The sequence below is a fragment of the Rattus rattus genome, chromosome 17 (assembly GCF_011064425.1).
Source record: "Rattus rattus isolate New Zealand chromosome 17, Rrattus_CSIRO_v1, whole genome shotgun sequence".
In the NCBI taxonomy this organism is placed as follows: Eukaryota; Metazoa; Chordata; class Mammalia; order Rodentia; family Muridae; genus Rattus; species Rattus rattus.
Window position 1 is genome coordinate 15,450,157 of NC_046170.1, and position 27,021 is coordinate 15,477,177.

The following is a 27,021-nucleotide window of genomic DNA, read 5'->3' on the forward strand; positions in this document are numbered from 1 at the left end:
GTTTGTCATGTTGTGTTTACTGTGCTCAGCATCACACCATCCCCTTAAAGCACCCTTTAGGGTGGTCTAAGTCTTCATGAAAAAAAACCCTTACCCCCCCCCCCAAATGTAGGGACCTTAAGGGTTGATGTAAGTAAACAAAATTTATGGAGGGAAAAATTACATTGTTTTAAAAGAACCTTGAAAATGGATGAACTGGTTGGTCATTGGAGGATTACAAAGACATGGGGGATTTATGAACTAGAAGTGTAAATTTATTCTAGAAATTAAGATGGTCCTTGAAAAATGGTGTCACATAATTGCTCTGTTATATGTTTAAGATTGATGGTAACGGGGTTGGGGATTTAGCTCAGTGGTAGAGCGCTTGCCTAGGAAGCGCAAGGCCCTGGGTTCGATCCCCAGCTCCGAAAAAAAAAAAGATTGATGGTAACTTCACTTCTAGGCAGTTCCCTGCTGAATTCCTTTTAGTTTGGCCAGATCCGAATTGGGTCAACAGGCAGACTATATGAAAATAACTTAGGAGCAGAAATCTACAACGAAGTTTTTTAAAACTTAAATGGAAGTTGGCCTTAGAAACCATTTTGTGGCATGACATCACTGCCAATATGCATGACGTCACCAAGAGAATGTGATGCTTGTCCCCACAGCAAAAGCTCACAAAGCTACGTTTGCGCATGTCTAATGTAAAGGTGGTGTAGCCGCGCATGCTCTAGAGGTCGAGGAGGGTGTCACGGTCGCTGACGATCGGCGGGCGCAGCACACTTGCCCCGGAAGTGCTTGGCGCGCGGCGCGGCTGGGCGCTAAGATGGCGGCGGCGTGAGTTGCATGTTGTGCGAGGATCCCGGGGCTGCCGCATTGCTCCGGCCCCGCCATGGCCGTCACCATCACACTTAAAACGTTGCAGCAGCAGACCTTCAAGATCCGCATGGAACCTGACGAGACGGTGCGGGCCGGAGCCCGGGGGCGGGAGCGACCGGGTGCCGGGGTGGGTGGGGGCAGGGAGGCCGGGATCCAACGGGAGGGGCGGAGGGGACGGCGCGCCGCCGAGCCCTGCCCTCTCCCAGCAGCCCGACCTCCTCGGATCCCCCCGATCGGCCCTGCCCTGCCCCGGCGGCTCGGGCGCTGTTCCCGGGCCAGTTCCAGGGAGTTCCCAGGCCCGGCTCCGGTGTCAGCTGCGGGCTCCGCGTTCCCAGCCTGCAAGCTGCTCAGGTGGCACAGTTTGTCGTCAGTGCCCAAGAGGTGCCGACTACAGTGATGATGATGATAATAAATGGTCTTAATCTTAATAGTTTTGGTGGTCCGTGTTTGTTGGCCGTTTATTCTTTACCAGTCTATGAGCATTTTTAGTGTCATCTTGCGGAATCTTGCAAAACAGTGTTGTCGTTTGGGGACTTCTGACTTTCCCCTTTTGACAACCACGGAGTTAAGGAACTCTGCCATGGTCACAGCAAATAATGGCAGTGACAGGATTTTTCTGATTTTCTTTTTTCTTTTTCTTTTTTTTTTTCTTTTTTTTTTCTTTTTTTCTTTTTTTTTTTTTTTTCTTTTTTTTTTTTTTTTTTTTTTTTGCGTTTCACTTAGCAACAGCCTAGACCTGCTGTATGAACTTTTGTTTGGTTTTCCTTTTTGAGAGTGGGGTCTTGTTAATCCAGTGAACTTCTGGGCTCATGTCATCCTTCTTTCCTTAACCTCCAAGTAACTGATACTGCTGTCTTGGGCCAGCTCCCCTGAAACTTCTCAAAACAAAGGCCACTCAGTGAAGTCCAGACACAGTAGTTATGACCGTAGTCGCCAAACAGGGAGATTACCTTGAGTTCTAGGCCAGCCTGGAGTACAAAATAAAATCCTGTTACAAACATGGAGGGAAGGAAGATGTCCTGAGTCAGTATAGAGAGGCTACTGTTTGAAGTCACTGAAGGACATGCCTTTTCATTTCCTTCTTACTCTGCCTTCCCAACCACAGGCCACCTGAAAGACAAGCTTGCTGTTCTCACATCAGGGTCTTCTCCATGAGAACAGTGACAGATTTCTGTTTTGTTCTTTTCCACAGGCCTCTGTAAAACAGCTTGGGGATGGAGCTCTTGCAAAGCACTTAGTCTATACAAGGCTCTAGGGGTCCATCCCAAACCACCACTACTGTTAGATACAGTGAACGGCTTCCGTGTCTGTCATGTCACTGCCGTCAGTTCCCTAGGTTAGCTAGGAATCTCATGATTGAGAGCAAAGCCTTTTCTCTGTAAACAAAAGGGAGGAAGGGAGTCTAAGGGTTTGTGATGGTCATTTTATTCTTTTTGAAACAGGGTCTTACTCACTATATAGTCCTGGCTAGCCTGGAACTCTTCAAAGTATACAACTATGCCTGGACTTCACTGAGGGTATCTTCCAGTGTTAGTGCTATTTGTAACCACATACACCACACTATTAAAATTCCGTGTTTAATACCTATGTGTGCTCCTTACCCTAGGTGAAGGTGCTGAAGGAGAAGATAGAAGCTGAGAAGGGCAGAGATGCTTTCCCTGTGGCTGGACAGAAACTCATCTATGCTGGCAAGATCTTGAGTGACGACATTCCCATCAAGGAATACCATATAGATGAGAAGAACTTTGTGGTTGTCATGGTGACCAAGGTGGGGAAATTAGCTGGGATGCTGGCAAAGAGTTTATGCCTAGGAGAGATTAGGTGTAGGCAGGGTGGGGCCGTGACAGGGCAGGGTGTCGAGACTTGATAGGGATGCTGCTGCCTGATCCCTTTTTCTTGTTGTCACAGGCCAAGGCTGGTCAGGGTACCCCAGCACCCCCAGAGGCCTCACCCACTGCTGCCCCGGAGCCCTCCACACCTTTTCCTCCAGCCCCAGCATCCGGCATGTCTCATCCTCCACCTACCAACAGAGAGGACAAGAGCTCATCAGAGGAGTCAGCCACCACAACGTCTCCAGAATCCATTTCTGGGTAAGGAAGGGGCTGTGGCTTGTACCCTGTCTTCCTGCACCTTCCAGTTCCCACCTGTGTGGTCCCAGGCACTTGCGGGGAGGGCAAGCCATCAGAAGCCAGGGTCCGATTTCTCTCTCTTGAATTTGCAGCTCTGTTCCCTCTTCAGGTAGCAGCGGGCGAGAGGAAGACGCAGCTTCCACATTAGGTGGGTGGGTGGTCCTCAGGGCAGAGGTGACTGGAAGCCCATCAGCCTTTGATAGCCTTGTGGGTCTGGGAGGGTCTGGGAGCTGCCCTTCTGTGCCTCTGGTGACCCCAGCCCTGCTGCTCCCTCCACAGTGACTGGCTCTGAGTATGAGACGATGCTGACTGAGATCATGTCCATGGGCTACGAGCGGGAGCGGGTTGTGGCCGCATTGAGGGCCAGCTACAACAACCCCCACCGAGCCGTGGAGTACTTGCTCACGGTGAGGCCGCCACTGCCTCTGGGAGTCTCCAGGTCTCCCCGCTTCAACAGGCAGTGGAGGTGGAGCCTACCCCATAGGCTTTTGTGTGTTGAGTGTTGCCATTGAAGTCTTTCCAAAGAGGCTGGACAGAGAATGTGGAAGGCAGGGATGAGACCTTCCCATCCTGTCAGGCTGCTCACTTGGGAGAGGGGAAGTGGGTCTGTTTGAAAGAACTAAAAAGCAGGATCCCTAACAGGGAATTCCAGGAAGCCCTGAGCCTGAACATGGTTCTGTCCAGGAAAGCCAGGCGCCCGAACAACCGGCCACAGAAGCAGGTGAGCTGGTTGGATGGTGTACTCGTGGGCATCTCCAGTCTGGATTCAGGAGCCCCCGCAGGGGTCTGACCACACTTCTTCCTGCCACTAGCAGGGGAGAACCCCCTAGAGTTCCTGCGGGACCAGCCTCAGTTCCAGAACATGCGGCAAGTGATTCAGCAGAACCCGGCGCTGCTGCCTGCTCTGCTCCAGCAGCTGGGCCAGGAGAACCCTCAGCTCTTGCAGGTGCGGCCCAGGGTGAGGGAACTGAGACAGATGCCTTTCCAGTTCCTCAGGGGAGCGAGCGCCCAGGGACATAGCTTTGCTCTGAGAAAGCAGAACTAGCATAGGCTTTGCTCCCTTTGCTCCCTGATGCCTTCTAAGGTTACATGTAACTCCCCATGAGGTGTGGATGCTGTAGGCACCCACCTACTGAAGACATCGGAGGCTCAGAGCAGGCTGCCATGTCTGGGCCCTGGACTCTGGCCACAGCATTTTTCTGAGTTCCTGGTCTACCTGCAGCTCTTCTTCTGTTCTCCAGTCCTGGCCTTCTTCCTGATCTGACCTTCACCTTGACCCTCTGTGGGGACCTAAACCTGTATATCACACCAGATCCCTTGGGACCCTGGACCTCTTGAGTTTTCAGGCCATTCTGCTCTGATTGCTCGAGCCTCTCACAGCCTCCTGAGGACTATCTCTGCTTCTACCCCAGTGTCAGCCATTTCTTCCACCTGGTGTCCCAGCATCCTCTTCTCAGGCCTTTTAAGTCTACACAGTGCCTCAATGAACTGTCCACCTAGAGGCTAGATTGCTGAAAAGGCCCTTTTTAATGTGAAAATTGTCAGATGTTTGAAGAAGCAAAGGGCTACATCAGAACCTCCTGATTTCCAAGTAGAGTGTATTTAACCAGAGTGGCTGGATGTAGTAGTGTACACCATTAGGCCTGCACTTAGGAAGCTGAGGCAGGAGGATCACTGAACTTGAAGCCAGCTCCTTCTAGTAATGAGATCATCTCAAAAAAGAGAAAATAGAATAGGTTGTGTAAATTGAGTGCCTCACTAGCTGACTGCTGCTTTTAGCAGCTGAGGCCTGGTTTCCTTGCAACATGGCAAAAAAAAGTGGTCAAATAACTCCGCTGTTGGCCGCTGTGGCTTCCCACTGCTAGGGAAGAAAGTTCAGCTTTTCTGTGCTGTCTTGCCACAGAGTTCCTCTGAGACTTGCCCAGTAGATCCACCCCAGGGCATTTTATGGGTTGTTCTACCACGGACAGTAGGCCCCTCTTACAAGGCTTCAGGGACATAGCTAGCACATTTGCAGTCACTTGGTTTGAACTTTTTGTTTTGTTTTTTTTTTTCCCTTTAGTCTTACTAAATTAGTGTAGGTTAGGCTGGCTTAAAACTCATGTTGATTCTCCTGCTTCAGCCTCCCAAGTGCTGGGATTACAGTTAGGAACCCCCATGCCTAGTTCTGGCACATTGGTTTTGTTTGTTGAGATGTTGTCTCACCATGTAGCCCTGACTGCCTTGAACTCTTCTATAGACCAAGCTGGCCTTAAACTCAGATCCACCTGCCTCTGCCTCCCTAATGCCGATATTAAAGACACTGCCACTGTGTGTCTCCCCACCTTGCCACCCCAGCCCTACCTGAATAGCTTATTCCCATGGCTGCATGGCTATTCAGCCAGAGCATGCAGCGTCAGAGTACCTGACACTTTGGTATAATAAGCAAGGGGTATAAAATGGAACCTGGGCATAGGTGACAAGGACTGTGAATTGTCACCCTTCTTCTTCTCACAGCAAATTAGCCGTCACCAGGAGCAGTTCATCCAGATGTTGAATGAGCCCCCCGGGGAGCTGGCGGACATCTCTGATGTAGAGGGGGAGGTTGGTGCCCTAGGTGAGGAGGCCCCACAGATGAACTATATCCAGGTGACACCGCAGGAGAAGGAAGCTATAGAAAGGGTAAGAGGCTTGGCTAACGAGCCACTCGTGGTGGGCAGCCCAGTACCTCCCCCTTCTTACCCCTGCCGTCTCCCCACAGCTGAAGGCACTGGGCTTCCCGGAGAGCCTGGTGATCCAGGCCTACTTCGCGTGTGAGAAAAATGAGAACTTGGCTGCCAACTTCCTCCTGAGTCAGAACTTTGATGATGAGTGATGTTGGGAGGCTAGAAGGCCCCCACCCCACTCCATAAAAGTTTATAAGAGAAAAGTATATATATATATATATCTCACATATATATATTCATGTTTATTTAAGAGGAAGAAAAATCAAAAACCATTAAAAAAAAAAAAAACAACCCACCCAGCCCAGCTTCCTACCCTCCTGAAGTGGCCCCTATTCCCATCTGTCTGAGAAGACCTGGGCCACACAGCTGTCCCTATCCTCTCAACAGAGCCCAGCCTGCCCAAAGTTGTTGGCAAGACCAGGAGGCGACAGATGGGCCCCTCTTGGCCTCTGTCCCAGCTCCCTGTAGCCAGATGGAGAGGTGCCTGCCTGTTTCCCCAGCCCCTGAAGCATCCCCAAGGACAACCCTCCTTCCTCCACCATGAGGGGAAGCTGGAGCCCTAAACCTTTATCTCCATTGGAGTGGCCCCGATCTTTCCATCTGGAGTAAGGCTGTTAGAAGCCCAAGGCCTTCTCCCCAGTCTGGCCTTGGCCTCCAGCCTGGAAAAGGGGTAACATCAGTTCTGAAGGCCAAGGCCACCCCTTCCCCAGGACAGAAACACCTCTGATAAAGGTTTTGAAGTGAATAAAGTTTTAAAAATGAGCCCTAATAATGGTTCATGCCTACTGGAGCTTCTCACACCTGTTTGTGAGTCTGAGCTGGCCGGGGCACAGGTGAAGTGGGCATGTGGAGAAGTGGGGAAGGAGCCTATGAGGGGGGTCCCAGAATCTCCGCCCTCTGGAAAGTTGGGCCCCTGCCCCAGCTCAGCCCTAGAATGGCTGCTGCTCCTTCTATCTGTAGTCTGTTTGGCTGTACTCCCCCTGGTAATTGGCTAATTACTGGAGATTAATGTTGGTAAACAGAAGCCTCCTCTACTGCCATCTGCTCCGTGATTATTTGCCCATCCAGTCTCCTCTCTCCCCAAGCCTCAGTGCATGGCATGGCCTAGTGTCCAGGTGTGAACACAGCCCAGCAGAGGGATTCTCCTACTCCAGGTGTTGGGGAATGAGCCAGGGGACCCAGGAAGTCACAACCTGTGGGAGAATGTGTAGAATGTGGGCTGTCAGCAGCTGGCTTTATTGGAAAAGGAGCTCTCAGGAGCTGGGTTTACCAGACGCTGCTGAGTCCTGGGGTTCAGCAGAATCCTGGCCTTCAGCAGAGGCCATGGCAGCAATTCGTGCCTCCTTCTTCTGTCGCTGCCTTTCTTCCTTTAGGCGCTTGCGCTGCTGCTTGTCTAGGTCCTGTAATAGTTCCTGGAAGCGGGCACTCCTTGGATCCACATGATAGCCCAGTTGTTCCTGGGCCTCAGCCTGTAACTGGGCCCTCCGCTCCTTGTCAGCCTGAATTTTCTCCCAGCGTTCTCGCTTCTGCTTTCGCCAGTTCTCAATCATTTGTGGCATTTTGGCCATGCACTCTGCGATATGCTGCTCTCTGTGGAGGAAGCAGGCAGTGAGGGGCAGACCAGAGCAAACCCAAGTTTCACCCGCTCGCTGTCTACTGAACCACTCTCATGCCCTTGTCATGTATGCCCTCTGTGGTTTCACATGCCATGTACGCCAAGTCCAAATTCAGGCACAGGAACAACATTTTTCCAGCCCTGTGAATTTGTAGGTACCCCATAGCAAAACTGAAAGGACAAGTTTTATCACCTAGGATGGGGCAGGAAGGGAAACTAGCTCCATCCTTCCCTGCCAGCCTGGCTCTGAGTATCCGGCCTGACTTCTCAGGCCTCATTTCATCTGTAAAAAGGGTCATCTTGTCCTTGCATATTCCAACCACACATTTCACTGGCCCTGAACCATGCACCAGAAGTGGCATCATCCAAATGTCTGTCTGGTTTGCCTCCACCAAATCTGATCACGTGTGCCTCCTTTTCTGACTTCTGCCCCAGCCTTCAGAGTCATCACTACTCTGGGTTCCCATTCCCTAGGCACAGTGGCCTAGTTCCTTAGGACATACTTGTAGGCTTTTTCTTTTAAAGACGGGCTCTCACTACATAGACTAGGCTAGCTGGCCTCAAAACTCAGTGATCTGTCCTGCCTGTAACCAGAAGGCTAGGATTAAAGGTGTGATCCACCAAGACCAGCTTACTTGTGATAAAAGGTTTCACCCAGTAGGCTGCGCTGTCCTCTAACTCAGAATCGTCATTCCCACTTCTGAACCACCATTGGCTCAACCTCGGGCCTTTGCAACACTTGCTCCCTCTGGGAACTCATGCTTTGAGATTTTTCCAGTAACAATATCTGGTTGTATAGGGATTTGCTTATATGTCACAAGGGCTAGCAAACTGATGTGTCCTCCAGCATGCACTTTTATGGTGGATGGTCTTCCTGAGGATTCCTGGTCATCATCTAAATCTTTTGTCTGTTTTGTTCCCTGTTGTATGGATCCTTAGGTCATTGCACAGAGTAACTCAGTAAAGATACATAGTTGAGGCTGGGACTGGTACAGGCCTGCACTGTGGAAGGTAAGACAGATGGATTCTAGATTCGAGGCCAGAATTCTGGGTTCTAGCTAATTGAGCCCTTGTTAAGAAGAATAAAAGGAGGCAGGCTACTGATCGATCCAGCAGTGGTTAAGGAAGAGGAAAAGTAAAAACATTAAAACTGCAGTTGAGTGACTACAAGAATTTGCCTAGTAGTCTGTTTTGCAGCAAAGTTAACATGTATGTTTAACCCCGCCATAAGGGCTCCGCATGCCTCCAATGGAGGATTCATGGTTTCCGGGCCCTGGGGTACCTGCCTCAGCACACCCACCTGGCTTGACGCCTTGCCTCCGCGGCCTGCTGCTGCACGCGCAGCGACTCTTGCATGGTCGCTAAGCTTGGGTACCATTCTCGCTCCTCAGCCTCCAACTCGCACAGCTGCTCTGAGGAAGGCCACAGGGAGGCGGGGGGCACCCCGGAGATGGCGCCGTGCCGCCCGAACTGCTTGGCCGCATAACGCGGCGTTAGCTGCCACCGCGGGGTCATCAGGTTCTCCGGATCTGGCCAGTGGGGCGCGGGGCGGCGGCGCGGGGGCGGAGGCGCATGGTAGCTGTGGGACCTGGGACCCAGAGTCACAGTGAGCCTCAGGAGGTAGCGGCTCCGCGTCGCGGGTGCCGCCATCTTGGCTGTGGGTCCTCGCGGCAGCGGGGCTGGCTACGGCGCTGCCTGCGTGGCGGAAACACCGGGGCCCTCAGGCCGGGGAACCAAGGAACTCCACAGCGGTGCATACAGAGTAGGTGGATAGTCATTGCAGGAGGCAGTTGTTAAGATAATACTGTAAGGCTGGTGGCTCATCTCTTTAATCCCAGCATTCAGGAGGCAGAGGCAGGAGGATCTCTATGAGTTCCAGGACTACATGTATCCAAGAAAAAAAAAAAAAGGAAAGGAGAGAGAAAGAAAAACGGATTTCTACAATTTACTTATTAGGGTAGGGGAGTGTTGAGCTGTTGGTGATCAAGTGGAGGTCAGAAGACAACTTGGGAAAGTCGGTTCTCTCTTTTTTTTTTTCCGGAGCTGGGGACCGAACCCAGGGCCTTGCGCTTGCTAGGCAAGTGCTCTACCATTGAGCTAAATCCCCAACCCCGGGAAAGTTGGTTCTCTTCTTCCACCAAGCGGGTTATGGGACTGGAATTGCAATCATCTTGCCTGGTGGCAAATGCCTTTACCCTGAGTCTTCTTTCCGGCCATCATTTGGGATTTGGAGACAGGATATCATCCTGTAGCCAGGTCAGCCTGGAACTTCTTGGCATAGCTCAGGATGGCATCGATTTCTAAGTCAGTTTTGCCTGTGCTAGGTTGATCGGTTTAAAATGAGCCTGTTTAAAATAAGACTTAAAATCGGCCTGCTTTGGCTGGGCGGTGGTAGTGCATGCCTTTGATATCATCGCTTGGAGGTAGAAACAGGCAGATCTTTGTGAGTTCAAGGCCAGCCTGGTCTACAGAGTGAATTCCAGAACAGCTAAGGTTGTTAAACAGAGAAAAAACAACCACCATGAAAAAAAGAAAAGAAAAAACTGGTATTATTTAAATAACTGTATTTAACATTTTGATTTTTAATTTTGAAATATTAATCCTTTAAATATATCTGTTTAACTTTATATTTTATTTCCCTTCACATTTGTGCTTTTAAATTTCTCTAATAAAATATTTCTACTTTAATATTTAGGCTTCTGTTGCCTTTTTAGTGTGTGTGTGTGTGTGTGTGTGTGTGTGTGTGTGTGCCATTGGAGTCCAAAGGAGTCCTCTCAAACTAGCGTTATAAGGAATTGTTGAGGGACTTGAATACAAGAAACCAAATTCAAGTCTTCTGGAAGACAGAAAGTATTTTAAACTTTTGAGCCATTTCTCCAGCTCCATGGATTCTAACTTTTTTTGTATCTTTTGAGTCTTGCTATGTAGTGCTGACTGGCCTGGAACTCACTGTGGACTAGGCTGGCCTCAAACTCACAGAGTGCTGCCTGCCTCTACCTCCCCAGCCATGTCCAGTTTGCCTTATATCTTATAACATTTACGATCCACTTTATGGATTTGATTATGTGACTCAGTTGACAGTCTGCTTGCCTGGTAAGCCCAGAGTCCTGGGTTTTATCCCCTGCACTGCACGAGATAAACAGAGTAGTGCATACCTATAATCCTGACACTGGAGAGGTGGAGGCAGGGGGACCAGAGAAGCATGGGGGTACCTTCAATCCCAGCCATCAGGAGGAAGAGGTAGAGGATCTCTATGAGGTGGAAGCTAACCTGCTCTACAGAGCTAGGACAGCCAGTGTGCTACAAGGGAACCCTGTCTCAAAGAACCAAAACTAGGTGGATGGGTGGGTGGGTGGATGGATAGGTGGATGGATGGGTGGGTGGGTGGATGGATGGATAGTGAGGGAATGTGGATCCCCCTGGGCTGCATAGCTCTGTATTTTCCACTTTTCCCTTCCATTTTGCTAAGACAGTCTCTTACGTACTCAGAGCCTAGCATGAGCTCCCCTTCCTACCTCTGTCTCTCAGTTGCTACTGTTACAGACAGGCTTCACTGCAGTCAGCAAGATCTTCCTGAGGACCCAGGTTCTTTGTTGTGTTGCTTTTTGGATTTTGAGGTAGCCTCATACATCTCAGATTGGTTTCATGTTTGCTCTGTATCCAGGCTGGTCATCCCGCCTCTACCTTACAAGTCTTGGAATAGAACCATGAATACCATGCAAGTTTTAGATTTTATTTTTTTACATTTTTAAAAAGATTTATTCATCTATTATATATAAGTACACTGTAGATGACTTCAGACACACCAGAAGAAGGCATCAGATCCCTTTACAGATGGTTGTGAGCCACCATGTGGTTGCTGGGATTTGAACTCAGGACCTCTGGAAGAGCAGTCAGTGCTCTTAACCACTGAGCCATCTCTCCAGCCCTAGATTTTATTCTAAACAGTTTGAATGATTTCACTCTTTTAAATTTGGGTCTAGAAATACTTAAGACAATCTGTGTGTTTGTGTGACTGTGTGCCGCGTGTTCAGGTATCAACTGAGCCCAAGAAGAGAGTGCCCAGTCTCTCTGGAACTGGAGTCATAGGTGGCTGTGGTCTGCTTGATGTTGCTGGGAGCTGAACTCCGACCTTCTGGAAGAGCCAGGGCACTCTTAACTACTTCTTAAGCTTTGTTGTACGCGTGGGATTGAGTCAATTGTCACCAGGAAACCTTTTCCAAGTTGTGCTGTCCTTAAATATGCCTGAAATAAACTGTCCAGTGTCAGCCTCTTGAAATTTGAGCCAACATTGGCTGGCGAGTCCTGTTGAACCAAACTTTGTTTTTGCCTCGCCCTGGTGTTTACAGGGATCCTCACATGTATGTGTGAGCCTGTGTGGGTTTGGATGTGTATGAGTGCCCTTAGAGGATAAAAGAGAGCATTGAGTTCCTGAAGCTGGAGTTTCAGGATCATTAGCACCACAGAAACTGAGCATGGTGGCTTGGACCTGGAATCCAAGCAGTCAGGAGGTAGACAGGAAGATAAGTCCAAGTTACCAAGATGGTGGTGATGGTGATGGATGCAGGCTTCTAATCCCAGTCCTCCGGAGGCAGAGGCAGGTGGAGCTCTGTGAGTTTGGGGCCAGCCTGCTCTACAGAGCTAGTTCCCGGATAGCCAAGGCTACACAAATCCTATCTCAAGACAGAGGAGAGAGGGGGGAAGGGAAGGGTTGGGGAGGGAGGGAGGGAGGGAGGAGGGAAGGGGGGGGAGGGGGAGGAGGGGAGGAGAGAGAGAGAGAGAGAGGATCTGTATATGTGGACACTAGTGACACCAGTGTTATCTGTCATTGCCTAGTGCAGCCCCTAATAATGCATCCTAGACAGTAGCTAGAACCAGTCTAACGTACATTGATGGGTCGTTGGCAGACGCAGCAGCATCCAGAGTATTAACAGTAGGGCTTACTTGTGTCAGAGTGTTGATTTCTTGATTTGGGGAGTAGGCTTGTGTGCACAGGGTTCCTGGCAGTCAGAAGAGGGTGTCAGATTCCCTGGGACTGCTGTGAGCCATCGTGTGGGTGCTGGGAAGAGAACTCCGTTCTTCTGGAAGAGCAGCCAGTGCTCTTAACCGTCTATACGTCTATACGGCCCCAATCCGTTAGTGCTACATTTAAAAAGAAGCTTATTGGTGCACACCTTTAATCCCAGCACTAGGGAGGCAGAGGCAAGCAGATCTATTTTTAAGTTCCAAGCCAGCCAAAGCTATGTAGTGAAAGCCTGTGTCATCAAAACAACAACAAAAATAGGGTTTCATGTAGCCCATGCTGACCAAGAAAGCCAAAATTGACCTTGAATGTCTGGTCCTTCTGCCTCCAACCCCCAAATGCTCTGATTTTTTTTTTTCTTTTTTTTTGGTTCTTTTTTTTCCGGAGCTGGGGACCGAACCCAGGGCCTTGCGCTTCCTAGGCAAGCGCTCTACCACTGAGCTAAATCCCCAACCCCTGATTTTTGCCCCCAAACTCAGTTCTCCTGTTTTCTTTATTTCTGGGTCAGGATGGAAGGCAGGGCCTTAAACATGCTAGGTACATATTCTACCACTGGGGGGCTGGAGAGATGGCTCAGTGGTTAAGAGCACTGTCTGCTCTTCCAGAGGTCCTGAGTTCAAATCCCAGCAACCATATGGTGGTTCACAACCATCTATAATGAGATCCGATGCCCTGTTCTGGTGTGTCTGAAGACAGCTACAGTGTACTTATATATAATAAATAAATAAATTAAAAAATTCTACCACTGATCTAGACTGTCAAACCTTCTCTCTCTCTCTCTCTCTCTCTCTCTCTCTCTCTCTCTCTTTCTCTCTCTGTATTGATTGGATTTGTCTGTATGCATATATGTTCATACCTGAGCATAAGGAGCTCAGAGGTCAACTTTGGGTGTCATTCCTCAGGCACCATCCACATCATTTTTTGGAGATGGGGGTCTTTAATTGACCTGGAGCTCACTAAGTCAGCTTGGCTGGCAGGTCAGTGAGCCCCAGAAGCCTTCTGTCTCAGCCTCCCCAGTGTTAGGGTTACAAGCACGAACTCTATAATAGAAGCCAAGTGCCCTTAACCTCTACGTCAGCTCTCCAGTCTTTTGTTTATGTATGTGCAGTTGTTTGTGGGGTTATATGTGTTCATGTATGTGGAGGCCATGTATCAGTCTTTTTGTGTAAGTGTCCCTATGGGCCAGATCTTTTAAAATAACAACAACAATAATAAGTATAATAATAATAATAATGACATTAGTATTATTAGTATTATTTTATTATTTCAGGGTGTTTTGAGACAGGTTTCTCTGTGTAGCCCTAGCTGTCCTAGAACTCATTATGTAGACAAAACTGGCCTTGAACTTTGAGATCTACCTGTCTGTGTTTCCAGAGGCTTGGGACTAAAGGCATTCACTACTACTGCCTGGCTTAGATTATTATTTTTTTAGACTTACTTTATATGTACAAGTGCTTTGCCTGTATGTGTGTATATATGGTATATATGTGGCCCATGTTTGTGCCTGAGAAGGCTGTGGGACTCCTTGGATTGGAGCTAGGGATGGTTCAGAGCCACCATGTGGGTGCTGGAGACTGAACCCTGGTTCTCTGCAGGACCAGCCATGCTCTTCTGTGTCATAGCTCTAGCTCCCTTCGTCTTATTTTGTTTGTGTTTTGGGGATGGGGGGGTCTCTCTGTAGTTTTGGGTGTCCTGGAACTGGATATGTAGCCCAGGCTGCCTGCCTCTGTCCTGAGCGCTGGAATTTAAGGCACGCACTACTACACTGACTTCCCCCATCTTAGCTCTGAGTAGGTGTCTCGCCAAACCCAGAGCTCCCAGATTTGTCTACACTGCCAGGCAGGAACTCCAGACTCATGACACAAGTGCTTTACTGACTGGAGTTACCTCCTCAGCCTGTGTGTGTGTGTGTGTGTGTGTGTGTGTGTGTGTGTGTGTGTCTGTGTCTGTGTCTGTGTGTGTCTGTGGGTGTGTGTGTGTGTGTGTGTGTGTGTGTGTATGTGTGCATGTGTCTGTATGTGTGTGTGTCTGTGTGTGTGTGTGTGTGTCTGTGTGTGTGTCTGTCTGTGTGTGTGTCTGTGCTGTGTGTGTGTCTGTGCCTGTGTGTGTGTGTGTCTGTGTGTGTGTCTGTGCCTGTATGTGTCTGTGTGTCTGTATGTCTGTGCCTGTATGTTGTGTGTGTCTGTGTGTGTGTGCCTGTGTGTGTGTGTCTGTGCCTGTGTGTCTGTGTGTGTCTCTGCCTGTGTGTGCCTGTGTGTGTGCCTGTGTGTGTGTCTGTGTGTGTGTGTGTCTGTGTGTCTGTGTGTGTGTGTGTCTGGGTATGTGTGTCTGTGTGTGTGTGTGTGCACATGTGTGTGTGCATGTGTGTGTGTATGCTCTGTATGTGTCTGTGTGTGCGGGGGCTGTGTGTGTGTGTATGTTTTGTGTGTGTCTGTGTGTGTGTGCCTGTGTGTGTGTCTGTGCCTGTGTGTGTGTGTGTGTGTGTGTGTGTGTGTACTGTGTGTGTGTGTGTCTGTGCCTGTGTGTGTGTGTGCCTGTGTGTGTGTGTGTGTCTGGGTCTGTGTGTCTGTGTATGTGTGTGTGTGTGTGTGTGCCTGTGTGTGTGTCTGTCTGTATGTGTCTGTCTGTGTGTGTGTCTGTGTGTGTCTGTGTGTGTGTGTCTGTGCCTGTATGTGTGTGTGTGTGTGCCTGTGTGTGTGTCTGTGTGTGTCTGTGTGTCTGTGTGTGTGTCTGTGTGTGTGTGTGTGTGTGTGTGTCTGTGTGTCTGTGTGTGGGTAGACACAATCTTGAGAATTGTAGCACATGCTAACTTGTAGTCTTCCTGCCTCAGCTGCTAGAATGTTTCAATTACAGTCCTGCACCACAATATCTAGTAAAAAAAAAAATCTTTTTTTCTTTCTTTCTTTCTTTCTTTCTTTCTTTCTTTCTTTCTTTCTTTCTTCCTTCCTTCCTTCCTTCCTATCTATCTATCTATCTATCTATCTATCTATCTATCTATCTATCTATCTATCTATCTCTTTGGGGACCAGGAGCAGAATCTTACTATGTAGCTCTGGCTGGCATAGAACTGGATATATAGACCAGGTTTGCCTCAAACCCACAGAGATCCATCAGCCGGTGCCTCTGAGCGCTGGGATTAAAGGTGTCTGCAGCCATGCTCAGCAAATACATGATTTTTAAATGGAAAAGAAAAAAGGCTCCTTTGAATTCTTTCCGCAGTCATATGCCAGGAAATAAACTAATAGTAATTCTGCCAGGGTGACACAGGACAAAAATAAAGATGGGCTGCAGACATAGCTCACTGGTTAAGAATGTGTGGTGTTCTTCCGAGTTCAGTCCCCAGCACCCATGTAGAAAGTCTTATTACCACATGTAACTTCAGCTCTGGGGGCACAATGACCTTTTCTGGCCTTCTGAGGGTACCTGCATACATGTGGTGGAAACATGCAAATTAATAAAATAAATCATTAAGGATTGTTTTACAACTTGAATCTCAGGCTTTCATTGTTGTCGGAGGCCTGTACCTGAGCAGTGGGCATATTCAGGGATGTTTATGTTAAATGTCAGCTGCATACCACAGAACCCTGAGAACTTCAAGTGCATGTCTATAAACCTGCTCTTCTGTAAGATTCAAATATTTTTTATTTTATTCTTTTTTTTGTTTTGTTTTTGAGACAAGGTTTCTCTGTGTAGCCCTGGCTTCCCTGGAACCAGACTGGCCTCGAACTCAAGAGATCTGCCTGCCTCTGCCTCTCAATTACTGCTCAGCTTGTAAAAGTCAAATATAAGAGCTATGCCTATGAACGTAGGTTGATTATAGCATGTTGTCTTAACGTCCTGTAAAATGTGAGTGTACACTTTTTAAAAAGAGCTGTAGCCATTTTGAAATAGCTTGACCTTTGACACCAGCAATGGGGAAACGATGGAGTCACCACCTGAGCCAGAATAAAACTGAGTGTACTGGGTTGGGGATTTGGCTCAGTGGTAGAGCGCTTGCCTAGCAAGCGCAAGGCCCAGGGTTCGGTCCCCAGCTCTGAAAAATAGAAAAGAAAAAAACAACAACAACAAAAAAAAACTGAGTGTACTTCGTGTCTCTGTGTGCTCTTCTGGTGCATCGTCCTGATCAGGAGTAAATTTTCTTTTGTCCTCAAGGGTTTGACCTTGGATGAACGAATTAGAGGTGGTTGTACATACCTGTAACCTCAGGACTAGGGAGTCAGAGATCTTGAGGCTAACCTGGTCTATACAGTGAGTTCTGTGCCAGCCAGAGCTACAAAGTTAGACCACCTCAAAATGAATAAATCAATTAAAATTAAAATGGAAAATATGCATTGTATGAAGTAAAAATGCCTATCTTTTTTGTTTTTTGGGTTTTTTTTTTTAAAGATTTATTCATTTATTATATATAAGTACACTGTAGCTGTCTTCAGATACACCAGAAGAGGGCACCAGATTTCTTTACAGATGGTTGTGAGCCACCATGTGGTTGCTGGGAATTGAACTCAGGACCTCTGGAAGAGCAGTCAGTCGGGGCTCTTAACCACTGAGCCATCTCTCCAGCCCCTGTTTTGTTTTGTTTTGTTTTGTTTTGTTTTTGAGGGAGGGTTTATCTGTGTAACAGTCCTGACTGTCCTGGGATTCCCTCTGTAGAACAGGCTGGCATCTAACTCACAGAGATCCACCTGCCTCTGCTTCCTAAGTGCTGGGCTAAAGGGGTGTGCCACCACCACCTTAAAAATATTTACTTCTTGTGTGTGTCCACAAACATGCATGTGTACATGTTCCAACCAAAGAGAACGTGGCAATTCTGTCCCTCTTCTCACGGTGTGTGAACTGGGCACTGACCTCAGGTTGTCAGGCTTAATGGCATCTCTGATCCCCCTGAGCCATCAATGGGGCATTCCCCAGGGTGACAGTGTGTTAGGGTTGTTTCCACCCTTTTGTCTTCACTTAGTTGAGTGCCTGCTCACAGGAAAATCAAGGGGTGGGACCAGCCAAGCCCGACGACTGGAGTTTGATCTGCAGAATCCACATGGCGGAAGGAGAGAACGGACTACCTCAAGCTGACCTCTGAGGATCCATAACTCTCGTTCCAGGGAATCACATGACTCTGCCTCCTGGAGATCCAGGCACACACATGGTGCACACCATAAGGCAGAGGAAAACACCCACACATACGGTGATATGTGTGTGGGTGTGCATTACCACACACACCTGGAAGTCAGAGGACTGCTTTGTGGTCGGTACAGTCCTTGTGTTTTCACAAAGGTTCCAAGGATGTAACGGGTTTCCAGGGTTACATGGCAAGGACAGCATCCACTAAGACATCTCCTTGGCCTGAGATTACTAGTATTTGTTCTTTTTTTTTTTTTTTTTTTGGTTCTTTTTTTTGGAGCTGGGGACCGAACCCAGGGCCTTGCGCTTCCTAGGCAAGCACTCTACCACTGAGCTAAATCCCAACCCCTAGTATTTGTTCTTAAAAGCAAGACTTACAGGCTGGAGAGATGGCTCAGCGATCTGACTGCTTTTCCAGAGGTCCTGAGTTCAAATCCCAGCAACCACATGGAGGCTCACAACCATCTGTAATGGGATCTGATGCCCTCTTCTGGTGTGTCTGAAGACAGCTACAGTGTACTCACATACATAAAACAAATAAATAAATCTTTTTTTTTTTTAAAAGCAAGACTTAGTGAAGAATTGGGTGTAGGTCAGTGATAGAATATTTACAAAGAACCTTGTATATTTACCATGTGTGCATCCGTGTATGGGTGTGTGCATGAGTGCAGTGCCCCGGAGGCGCAGAGAAGGGTGCTGGGTCCTTTGGAGTCGTAGTGACAGGCCTTCTTACCTGGGTGCTGTGAACTGAACTGAGATCCTTGCAAGAGTAGCAATAGTTCTTTTTTTTTTTTAAAGTTTTTTTCATTTATTATATATAAGTACACTGTCTTCAGATACACCAGAAGAGGGCATCAGATCTCTTTACAGATGTTTGTGAGCCACCATATGGTTGCTGGGAATTGAACTCAGGACCTCTGGAAGAGTAGTCGAGTGCTCTTAACCGCTGAGCCATCTCTCCAGCCCTGTAGCAAGAGTTCTTAATTGGCCAGACATCGATAGTACCCTCAGTCTTACTCCCGTCCTCTTGTACCTCTCTGAAGGGGATGGGTTCCCAGTGCTTTGTGGATTCCAAAGCCCTAGGTCAGTGATTCTCAACCATCCCAATTCTGCGACCCTTTAGACACTTAATACATTGCTGCATGTTGTCTCACCACCCCCAACCATGAAGTTATTTCGCTGCTGTTTCATACTTCATAAATTCGCTAATTATGAATTGTAATGTAAATATTTGCTCTGCAGGATGCCTGGTATGTGATTCCCTGAAGGGGTTGTGACACACAGGTTGAAAACAGCTGCCCTGGGTGCACAAGCCACTTCCATAAAGTGGCTTAGTGTAGTCGGGAGTAGAAGTGCCCACCTTTCATCCTAGTACTCAGGAGGCAGAAGTAGGAGGATCTCTGTGGGTTCAAAGTCAGCTGGTCTACATAGTGAGTTCCAGGACAGCCAGGGCTACATAAAAAGGCCCTGTCTCAAAAAAACTAAAAACTAAAAAAACAAACAAGCAAACAAACAAAAAAAAAAAAAAAAAAAAAAAACAAAAAAAGAAACAAAACTGTAGAAGGCAGAAAACCTAATGTGCCTGGTGTTGTGTTAAACACTTGTATTAGATAGCCTTACCTGATTACAAAGTCCCCAGACTGGGGTGGCTTGAATCCTTGAAATCACTTATCTGTGGGTACAGAAGGCCAGCTGGGTAGCTGCAAGGTATTGCGGAACTCTGCCTGAGAAGTTTGGAAACTTAGGTGAAACTCGGGCTAGAGTGAGAAAAGGGGGTGGGGGAGTGGGGGAGAGGATGGGTAGGCGAGGTTGAGAAGATCATGGAGGTCCCCGTACAGGATTGGGTGGGACTTGGAAAGGTCTTTAGACTGCTCCAGAAGGGAGATGGGAACCTTTGAGGGGAGTAAGCAAAGGGCCTTGACCTGACAGAAGTGCTGTAGTGAGGAGCAAAGGAGAAAATGGGAGGTGAGGTGAGTGCGCTCATCCAGAAAGAAGAAGTGAGGTGGGAGTGAGAAGTGTGGGTTCTGGCAGAGAAAGGGTCAAGGCCACTGCAATGTTTGGGGTAAGCAGCAGCTTTTGGTAGGTTGCCTGGAGGACATCAGAAAGGATGGTTGGGGAACAGCAGAGAAAGCTGGTGTCCAGGGTGCAGCGGCCACGCAGTCCCGGGAGCGGCCGCCAGATGGCGAGCGCGCCGCGGGAAAGACCCAGGTCATAGCTTCTCACGCTCCTGCCGCTGGGCCTTGCTCCTCCTCACCTGGGTGTGAGATGCACCGACAAGGGCTGGATCGGACCCCCCAGGCGCCTCGAGGGCCCAAAGCCTGGGATGCAATCTCAAGTCCTTTGTGTACTTCCCACCACTCTGTTCCCATCGCCTGTATCAGCATTTCAGGTCTTTGTAAAAGTGTCACCTTCTGGGGGGAGAGGGGTCTTCCCTGATTGCCCAGGTATCAGAAACCCACACCTTGACCCCTCTAAAATTTATTTCATTTTACTATTTTTTTCCTTTGAAACAAGATCACTCTTTAGCCAGGCTGCCTTTAAACTCCTGATCCTCCTGCCTCGGTTTGTTATGTGTTGGGATGACAGATCTGGGAGTTGTGGCCCACACCTGTAATCTCTGATCTCAGGAGACAGAGGTGGACGAAGCTCAAGATAACGGCCTGTCTGAGCTACATAAGCAAGAGGTCTTGTCTCGGCCCCACCCAGTAAGACAGTAGGAGCAGTCCAATTAATTCACTGTTGTTTGGGTACAGGGCTCCTGCTTATAATTCATAGAAGCTCCCTCCTCAGAAAAATGTATGGGTTCACGAGACATGAGCATCGGCATGTGTTTTCAGGTCTCTCTGAGTCCCCAGTACAACCTCTGAGGTTGTATCCCATGCTGTTCCTAGCATCCTATTACAGAAGAGGAGGATGAAGCCCAGGGTGGTTAACGGCCTTGCGTGAAGGTGCACAGCCAAGAAGCTGCAGGCACGGAAGGGTGCAACGTCACTAAGTGGATGAATGGGGGCCCGAGGATTCAAAGGACCCCTTAGCTGCTGTCCTGGACCTGACTTCCTTGACTCTCATGGTCCCCAGGGAGCAGGCTCACCCCCACCCCCGACCCCCTCCCGGGGACTCTCAGCAGGCTGGGAGGAGCTGTGGGATGGCCAGGTCAGCTTCCCTTTCTTCCCTGCTGAGAGCTCCCAGAAACACCTCTCAGGCTCCTCAGGAGGGGACAGAGGTAAAAAGCAGGTCTGGGAGAGCCCAGACATCACACACTAGACAGCAGGGTCCACTGCGCAGGACCCTGAGCCCATTCCAAGACAGAAAGGACAGACAGACGACTGCACGGCCAAGTGATGCTCCGTGGCCAATTAACCGCGCTGCTGGGTCTGCTCAGTGGGGCCTGGCTGCCCACAGGTTCAGGGATACCTAGGGCCCCAGCTACCCCTGCTCAGTCCTGGGCCGCTACCAATCAGAGCCCGACTCTGGATCCCCTGGTGCCCATCTCTGCCCTAGGTAGCTGGAAGGCCTTCCTGGACCTGCAAAACAAACAGCAGGGGACAGGTGAGCCGCAGGGAGGGGCAGAGTGTGGCTGCTGGTGTGCCTTTGCCCTTGGCGCCACAGGAACTGCTTCAGGAGACTTGTAAGGCTCTGCCCTTTGTTCAGGTGAGTCTGTGGTGGTGGTGTCTTTGGTGGCGATATGGTCTGTGGTGGTGGTAGCAGTAGGGGCGGGGGAGGGGACTCCCAGCAGAGCACAGGTCATATGGCCAGGCAGATTTGCAATCAACTCTCAAGTCCTGAATCTTCCATCTAAATGCCTAGGAACTTTCGGTTTCTTCCTTATCAAATGGGGCAAATGGTTTTCCACTTGTGCGGTTGGTTTCCTCTCCCCTCCCCTCCCTCCCCTCTCCCCTCCCTTCCCCTCCCCTCTCCTCCCCTCCCTTCCCTTCTCTCTCTCTCTCTCTCTCTCTCTCTCTCTCTCTCTCTCTCTCTCTCTCTCTCTCTCTCTCTCTCTCTCTCTCAGACATGGGTTCCTATAGCCCAGGTTGACTTCTTTGTACCTAAAGTGATCTTAAGGTAAGACTGGACTTATGTAGCGTAGGCTGAAACTATGTAACTAAAGATTCCATTCTCGAAGCCTGGTCTACAGAGTTCCAGGGCAGCCAGGGTGGCACAGAGACTCTTTGGCTCAAAACCCAAAAACAAACAAAGGAAAACAACAACAAAATATTCCACTTCGGACCTCGCCTCGTATGTGCAGTCACACCTGGTTCAAGGAACCTAGGGCTTCATGCTTGTGAGGCAAACGCTACCCACTGAGCAACATGTCCAGCTGCTGATTCTGTTTTCCTATTTGGCAGCTCGGAAGAAGGGAAGAAGCTATTGACAGGTCCATGTCCCTGGCTCCCCTCCAAACACCCATGACTCTAACCTTCCTCTAAACAAAAGTCCTTGTTCCCAGAGCCCACAAGGGTCCACATTCTTTGACTTCCCTAACTTAGGCTCCTCCCACTCATCCCTTTACTCCTGGCACACTGCGTGCTTTCTTGTGTGTGTGGTGTGTGTATGTTTAGACAGGGGTTTGCTAATTTGTACTGGACTGTGGACTGTGGACCACAGACTGCCCTCTAACTCGATGGTCCTTCTGTTGGGATCATGGGTGTGAGTCACCACACCTATCTTGGAGCAGAGGTGTCTGTCTGTCTGTCTATAGTCGTTATGTTTTAGCTAAAGTCGTATGCAACTTGAGCTGGCTTAATAAACTTCTGATCTTCCTGCCCTTACCTCCGGAATGCTGGGATTACAGGTATGAACCAGCAGCCCAGTTTTGGTGGTGTTAGAGTTGGAACCGAGGATCTCAAGTGTCCTAGACAAGTGCTCTACATCCTGAGCTACGCTCCCATTTCAGGGGAGAGGTTGTCTGATTTTTTTCCCTTCTAATGTTCCTGTCCCCAAGACCTACAACAGGGACAGCCACACAGTGGACATGTTGAATGAATGAATGAATGAATGAATGAATGAATGACTAGTAGCACATGCTTCTCGTGGGCTGTAGGGCAGCCCAAACAAGAAACAATTTCATATCTGCAATCAGTGTTTCAAAGGGGCTTTGGGAATTCTTGTTCTGTGCTGAGTTCAAATCCTGCTTTATTGTTGGTGTCTATAGCTTGCCTTCGCTAACCCTTTCCTTAGCTTTAAAACGTAGATAATATCACAGGTTCACACAGAGTGCTTCTAGCTGTGCTCAGTAGGGCATCAGTTCCCCCAAATCCCTGGCTTGCTATTCGCCTATCAAACCTGGGAATTTAGGAGACCAGGATTGACCAATTTGGCCCCAAATCTATTTTTTTTCCTTTCAAGATAAGTCTCACCAAATAGCTCAGGCTGGCCTGGAACTTGTGATCCCCAGCTTCTGAATCCCGGGGTTACACACATCACCATGCCCACCTCACGTTCCACTTCTGCCACCTGCCAATGGCTGACCTAGCAGGATGAAACTTGGCTTGGAGTCTAGCTCACTGCTGAGCCCAGAGCTGCACCGGCCCTGGATGGCACAAGACACTGTAGCCTGGCAGCCTCCCTGCAGCTCTGTAATCTCAGGCAGCCCCAAGCCTCTGTTTCCTCGTTTGAAAACAGGGACACATTAGTACTGGCCTCATCACCACGGGGAAGACAGAATGAATCTGGGTTTATCAGGGACAGCATGTTGGGGGCATTGCCGGCCTCCTTTTTAATTCCAGAGCTGAGAGTGGAACCCAGAGCTGTGGGAATGAATAGAGTACCACAAGAAAAAAAATAGAAAAAAAAAAAAAAAAAGGGCTGGAGAGATGGCTCAGTAGTTAAGAGCACTGACTGCTCTTCCAGAGGTCCTGAGTTCAAATCCCAGCAACCACATGGTGGCTCACAATCATCTGTAATGGGATCCGATGCCCTCTTCTGGTGTGTCTGAAGACAGCTACAGTGTATTCATATACATAAAATAAACAAAATCTTAAAAAAAGAAAAAGAATAGAGTACCACATTGTGGACTGAGGCTAAAGAATAAGGAATTCAAGGCCAATTTCTGCTAAAGAATGAGTTTGGGGCCTGCCTGGGCTACATGAAACTTCTTACAAGGAACAAAAACTTTTGAAAGTTTCAGGTGGTTTCTTCTTTTCCCTTTTAATTTTTTCTTTATTATTCTTAGCATGGTGATGTATACCTCTAGTCCCAGCACTTGAGAAGCAGAAGATATTTCTCTGGGAGTTCCAAGCCAGCCTGGTCTACACAGCAAATTCTATCTAGCTAGGGCTACATAGTAAGACCCTGTCTCAAAAAAATGTAACTACACTTACATTTTAATTAATTTATTGGGTGTTGGAGACAGTGTTTCTTTGTGTAACAGCCCTGGCAATGCTGGAAACCACTTTGTAGTCAAAGAGATCTTCCTGCTTCTGACTCTGAAGGGCTGGGATTAGAGGCATGTAGCATCGTGCCTGGCCCAAATGTATTTATATTTTATGTACATTGGTGTTCTGACTGCATGTCTGATGTGTGAAGGTATTGGATCCTGGAATTAAAGTTGTGAGCTGCCATGTAGGTGCTGGGAATTGAACCTGGTTCCTCTGAAAGAACAGTTAGCATTCTTTTTTCTTTTCTTTTCTTTCTTTCTTTTTTTTTTCTTTTCTATTTTTCGGAGCTGGGGACCGAACCCAGGGCCTTGCGCTTGCTAGGCAAGCGCTCTACCACTGAGCTAAATCCCCAACTCCATTTTTGGTTTTTCAAGACAAGGTTTCTCTGCAACCTGGAACTCACTCTGTAGTTCAGGCTGGCCTCTAACCCAGAGATGTGCCAGCCTCTACCTCCCAAGTGCTTGGACTAAAAGTGTGTGCCACTACCGCCAGGTAATTTCACTTACCTATGAGTGTGTGTGTGTGTGTGTGTGTGTGTGTGTGTGTGCACAGGAGTGTGTGCACAGAGGTGTCCCTTGGTCCAAGTGTGAAGGACACAGGATAGCTTGTGGGAATTTTTCCTTCACTGTGTGGGCCACAGGAATTGAATTTAGGTTGTCAGACTTGGCAGTAAGTGCCTTTGCCTACTGAGCTATTTTGCTGACCCGAGTGTGTGCGGTGTGTGTGTGTGTGTGTGTGTGTGTGTGTGTGTGTGTGTGTGTGTTTAGAAAGCATTTCAGAGGGTGGAGAAATGGTTCAGTGGGTAAAGGAACTTGTCAGCAAGCTTGACAATGAGTTTGATTCCTGGGACTCACAGAGTGGAAGGAGAGAGCTGACTCCCACAGTTTGTCTCTTGGCTTCTACATGGGAACCTTGACATACAACACCCCCCACCTGTGACAAATTAATTTAAAACAATAAAAACATAGTGTTTCATACTGTAGCCCACGTTGCATAGAGATGACTGTGCTGCCAAGGTTGGTCTCAAACTCAATTCTCCTGCTTTAGTCTCCCAAATGTTTAGACCAGGGGTATGAATAACCATCCCAGACTTTAAAAACTTAAAATATTTTTAAAAGACTGATTTAGTGGGGTTGGGGTTTAGCTCAGTGGTAGAGCGCTTGCCTAGGAAGCGCAAGGCCCTGGGTTCGGTCCCCAGCTCCGAAAAAAAGAACAAAAAAAAAAAAGACCGATTTAGTGCTCTTAACCTCTGAGCCATCTCTCCAGCCCCCAAAGTGAAAATATCTTCATGTGTATGTTTTGTCTACTGCATGTATACCTGGTGTGTGCCTATATGAAGCCAGAAGAGGGTGTCAGGTCCCTGGAGCTGGAGTTCTGGACAGTTATGAGCCACCATGTGGGAACAGAATCCAAGTCCTCTGTAACAGCCAGCGCAGCTCTTAACTGTTGAGCCAGCTCTAGCCCTCCACCCCCAATTTGATTTTTAATATTTTTTTGTAGTGCTGGGAACGGAACCTGGGCCTCAGACATGCTAGGCAAGTGCTCTATGCCTGAGCTATGCCCTCAGCTCGATTTTTCTATTTATTTTGTTTGACACAGGGTCTCAGTGAGTTTCCTGCATGGGTCTTGAACTTTTTTTTTTTTTTTTCGGAGCTGGGGACCGAACCCAGGGCCTTGTGCTTGCTAGGTAAGCGCTTTACCAGTGAGCTAAATCCCCAACCCCAGGTCTTGAACTTGAGATCCCCTTATCTTGGCCTCTGGACTGACTTCGATGTCTGCATCGCCAGACCCAGCCTTCTAGTTTAATTTTGGATGGTTTTGTTTGGGAGTATGTGTATAGGCTCTCATGTGTGTCAAGGACAGGGGTTGGCTTCAGTGTCCCCAACTGCTCTTTTAACTTCTTAAAAGAATTAAATTGTCAGGCAATTCAAAGGTGGCCCGTGCCTTTAATCCCAGCACTTGGGAGGCAGATCTCTGAGTTCAGGGCCATCTGGTCTATAGAGTGAGTTCCAGGACAGCAAGGGCTACACAGAGAAACCCTGTGTTGAAATAAACAATAAACAAGTAAATAAAATTAAATCTATGGGCATTTTGCATACATGCATGTATGTCTGAGTTCTACACACGCTTGGTGCCCAAAAGAAGGTGCCAGATCCTCTGAAATGGAGAAGTTGTGAGTTGCCAAGTGGGTGCTGGGAATTGAACCCAGCAGCTCACTGAACCCAGAGCTTACCAATTCAGCTAGGCTGGGTTGGCCAGCAGCCCCCAGGGGGCCCCCATCTTCACTTTCCCAGGGGTCCCATTTTATGTGAGCACTGGGGTCTCCATGCTTGTACCACATCACCTCAAGAAGCTCACCAGCCTTAAGGAGATTTTATGCAAGCAAGAGTGTGGAAAGGTGGCGTAAGCTGCTGCAGGCCACACAGCTAGGAGGGGGAATCAGAATTGACTCCCAGGCCATCGGCCTTCAGCACCCTGGTATCTTTCTGTCCGAGTAGAAGTGGTTGAAATTATTCTCATCCCTCTACCCTAGACTCCACAGTGCTGACTGTCCTCCTGTCTCTGTTTGCAGGTGATCTCCAGGCCTGGGTGCACGAGTGCCCGGGTCCTTAACCATCTCTGTTTTGGCCATTGTTCCTCCTTCTACATTCCCAGCTCGGATCCCAGCCCTGTAGTACTCTGCAACAGCTGTGTGCCATCTCGAAGGCGCTGGACATCGGTGGCACTGTGGTGTGGAGCTGGCCAGTCAGCCTCCCCTCGGCGGGTGAGGATTTCCACTGTATTGGTCCAGAAGTGTCGGTGCCACCCGAGGCTGTGAGCTGAGCATCCTAGAGGAATGTGCAGGACACAAACCTTGGAAAGAAGCAGGAGACTCAGTAGAAAGACGTGACCTGAGTGATGAATATCAGGTCAAGAGAGCAGGGCTGGAAGGACAGATGGACAGGTCCAGAAGGTCCCAGAATGCTAGACATGGTCCCCTAGTCATGGGTTTAGACCACTAATACTCATAGAATGTGGGGCTGGAGTGTAACTCAGCGGGAGAGGGTTTGCCTATCATGCATGAAGCCCTGGGTTCTATTCTTATATGATATGTGGAGAAAAAAAGGGGAAAATGAACTGTAGTGTCTGATTAGCCCTGTGTAGGAGGGAACGTTCATGCCACAATCACTAACTCACGTCATCCTCAGGAATCAAACCT

The 27,021-nt window shown here is 48.6% G+C and overlaps 3 protein-coding genes across 5 annotated transcripts; 2 read left to right on the forward strand and 1 right to left on the reverse strand.

Annotated features, from left to right (window-relative positions):
* Positions 1-425: 425 nt before the first annotated feature.
* Positions 426-6,461, forward strand: Rad23a (RAD23 homolog A, nucleotide excision repair protein). Of its 3 annotated transcripts, none has more exons than XM_032887608.1 (9): positions 426-943; positions 2,465-2,626; positions 2,767-2,948; positions 3,080-3,135; positions 3,267-3,394; positions 3,630-3,708; positions 3,800-3,933; positions 5,484-5,583; positions 5,728-5,783. In XM_032887608.1, exons 1-9 carry the CDS (start codon positions 872-874, stop codon positions 5,781-5,783), a joined length of 969 nt encoding a protein of 322 aa, XP_032743499.1. In that variant the 5' UTR covers positions 426-871. The 3 variants fall into 3 exon arrangements, with proteins under 3 accessions (XP_032743499.1, XP_032743497.1, XP_032743498.1); XM_032887606.1 differs by having other exon boundaries at positions 435-943; positions 5,484-5,648; positions 5,728-6,461; XM_032887607.1 differs by having other exon boundaries at positions 435-943; positions 3,803-3,933; positions 5,484-5,648; positions 5,728-6,461.
* Positions 6,462-6,898: 437 nt separating this feature from the next.
* Positions 6,899-8,994, reverse strand: Gadd45gip1 (GADD45G interacting protein 1). The gene is made up of 2 exons (XM_032887609.1): positions 8,608-8,994; positions 6,899-7,282 (listed from the first exon to the last, which is right to left on the reverse strand). Exons 1-2 carry the CDS (start codon positions 8,955-8,957, stop codon positions 6,946-6,948), a joined length of 687 nt encoding a protein of 228 aa, XP_032743500.1. The 5' UTR covers positions 8,958-8,994; the 3' UTR covers positions 6,899-6,945.
* Positions 8,995-20,786: 11,792 nt separating this feature from the next.
* Dand5 (DAN domain BMP antagonist family member 5) lies at positions 20,787-26,737 on the forward strand. The gene is given in 3 exon segments (XM_032887320.1): positions 20,787-21,005; positions 21,007-21,096; positions 26,395-26,737. Coding segments are annotated over 3 exon segments (555 nt in total). The 3' UTR covers positions 26,641-26,737.
* Positions 26,738-27,021: the final 284 nt, after the last annotated feature.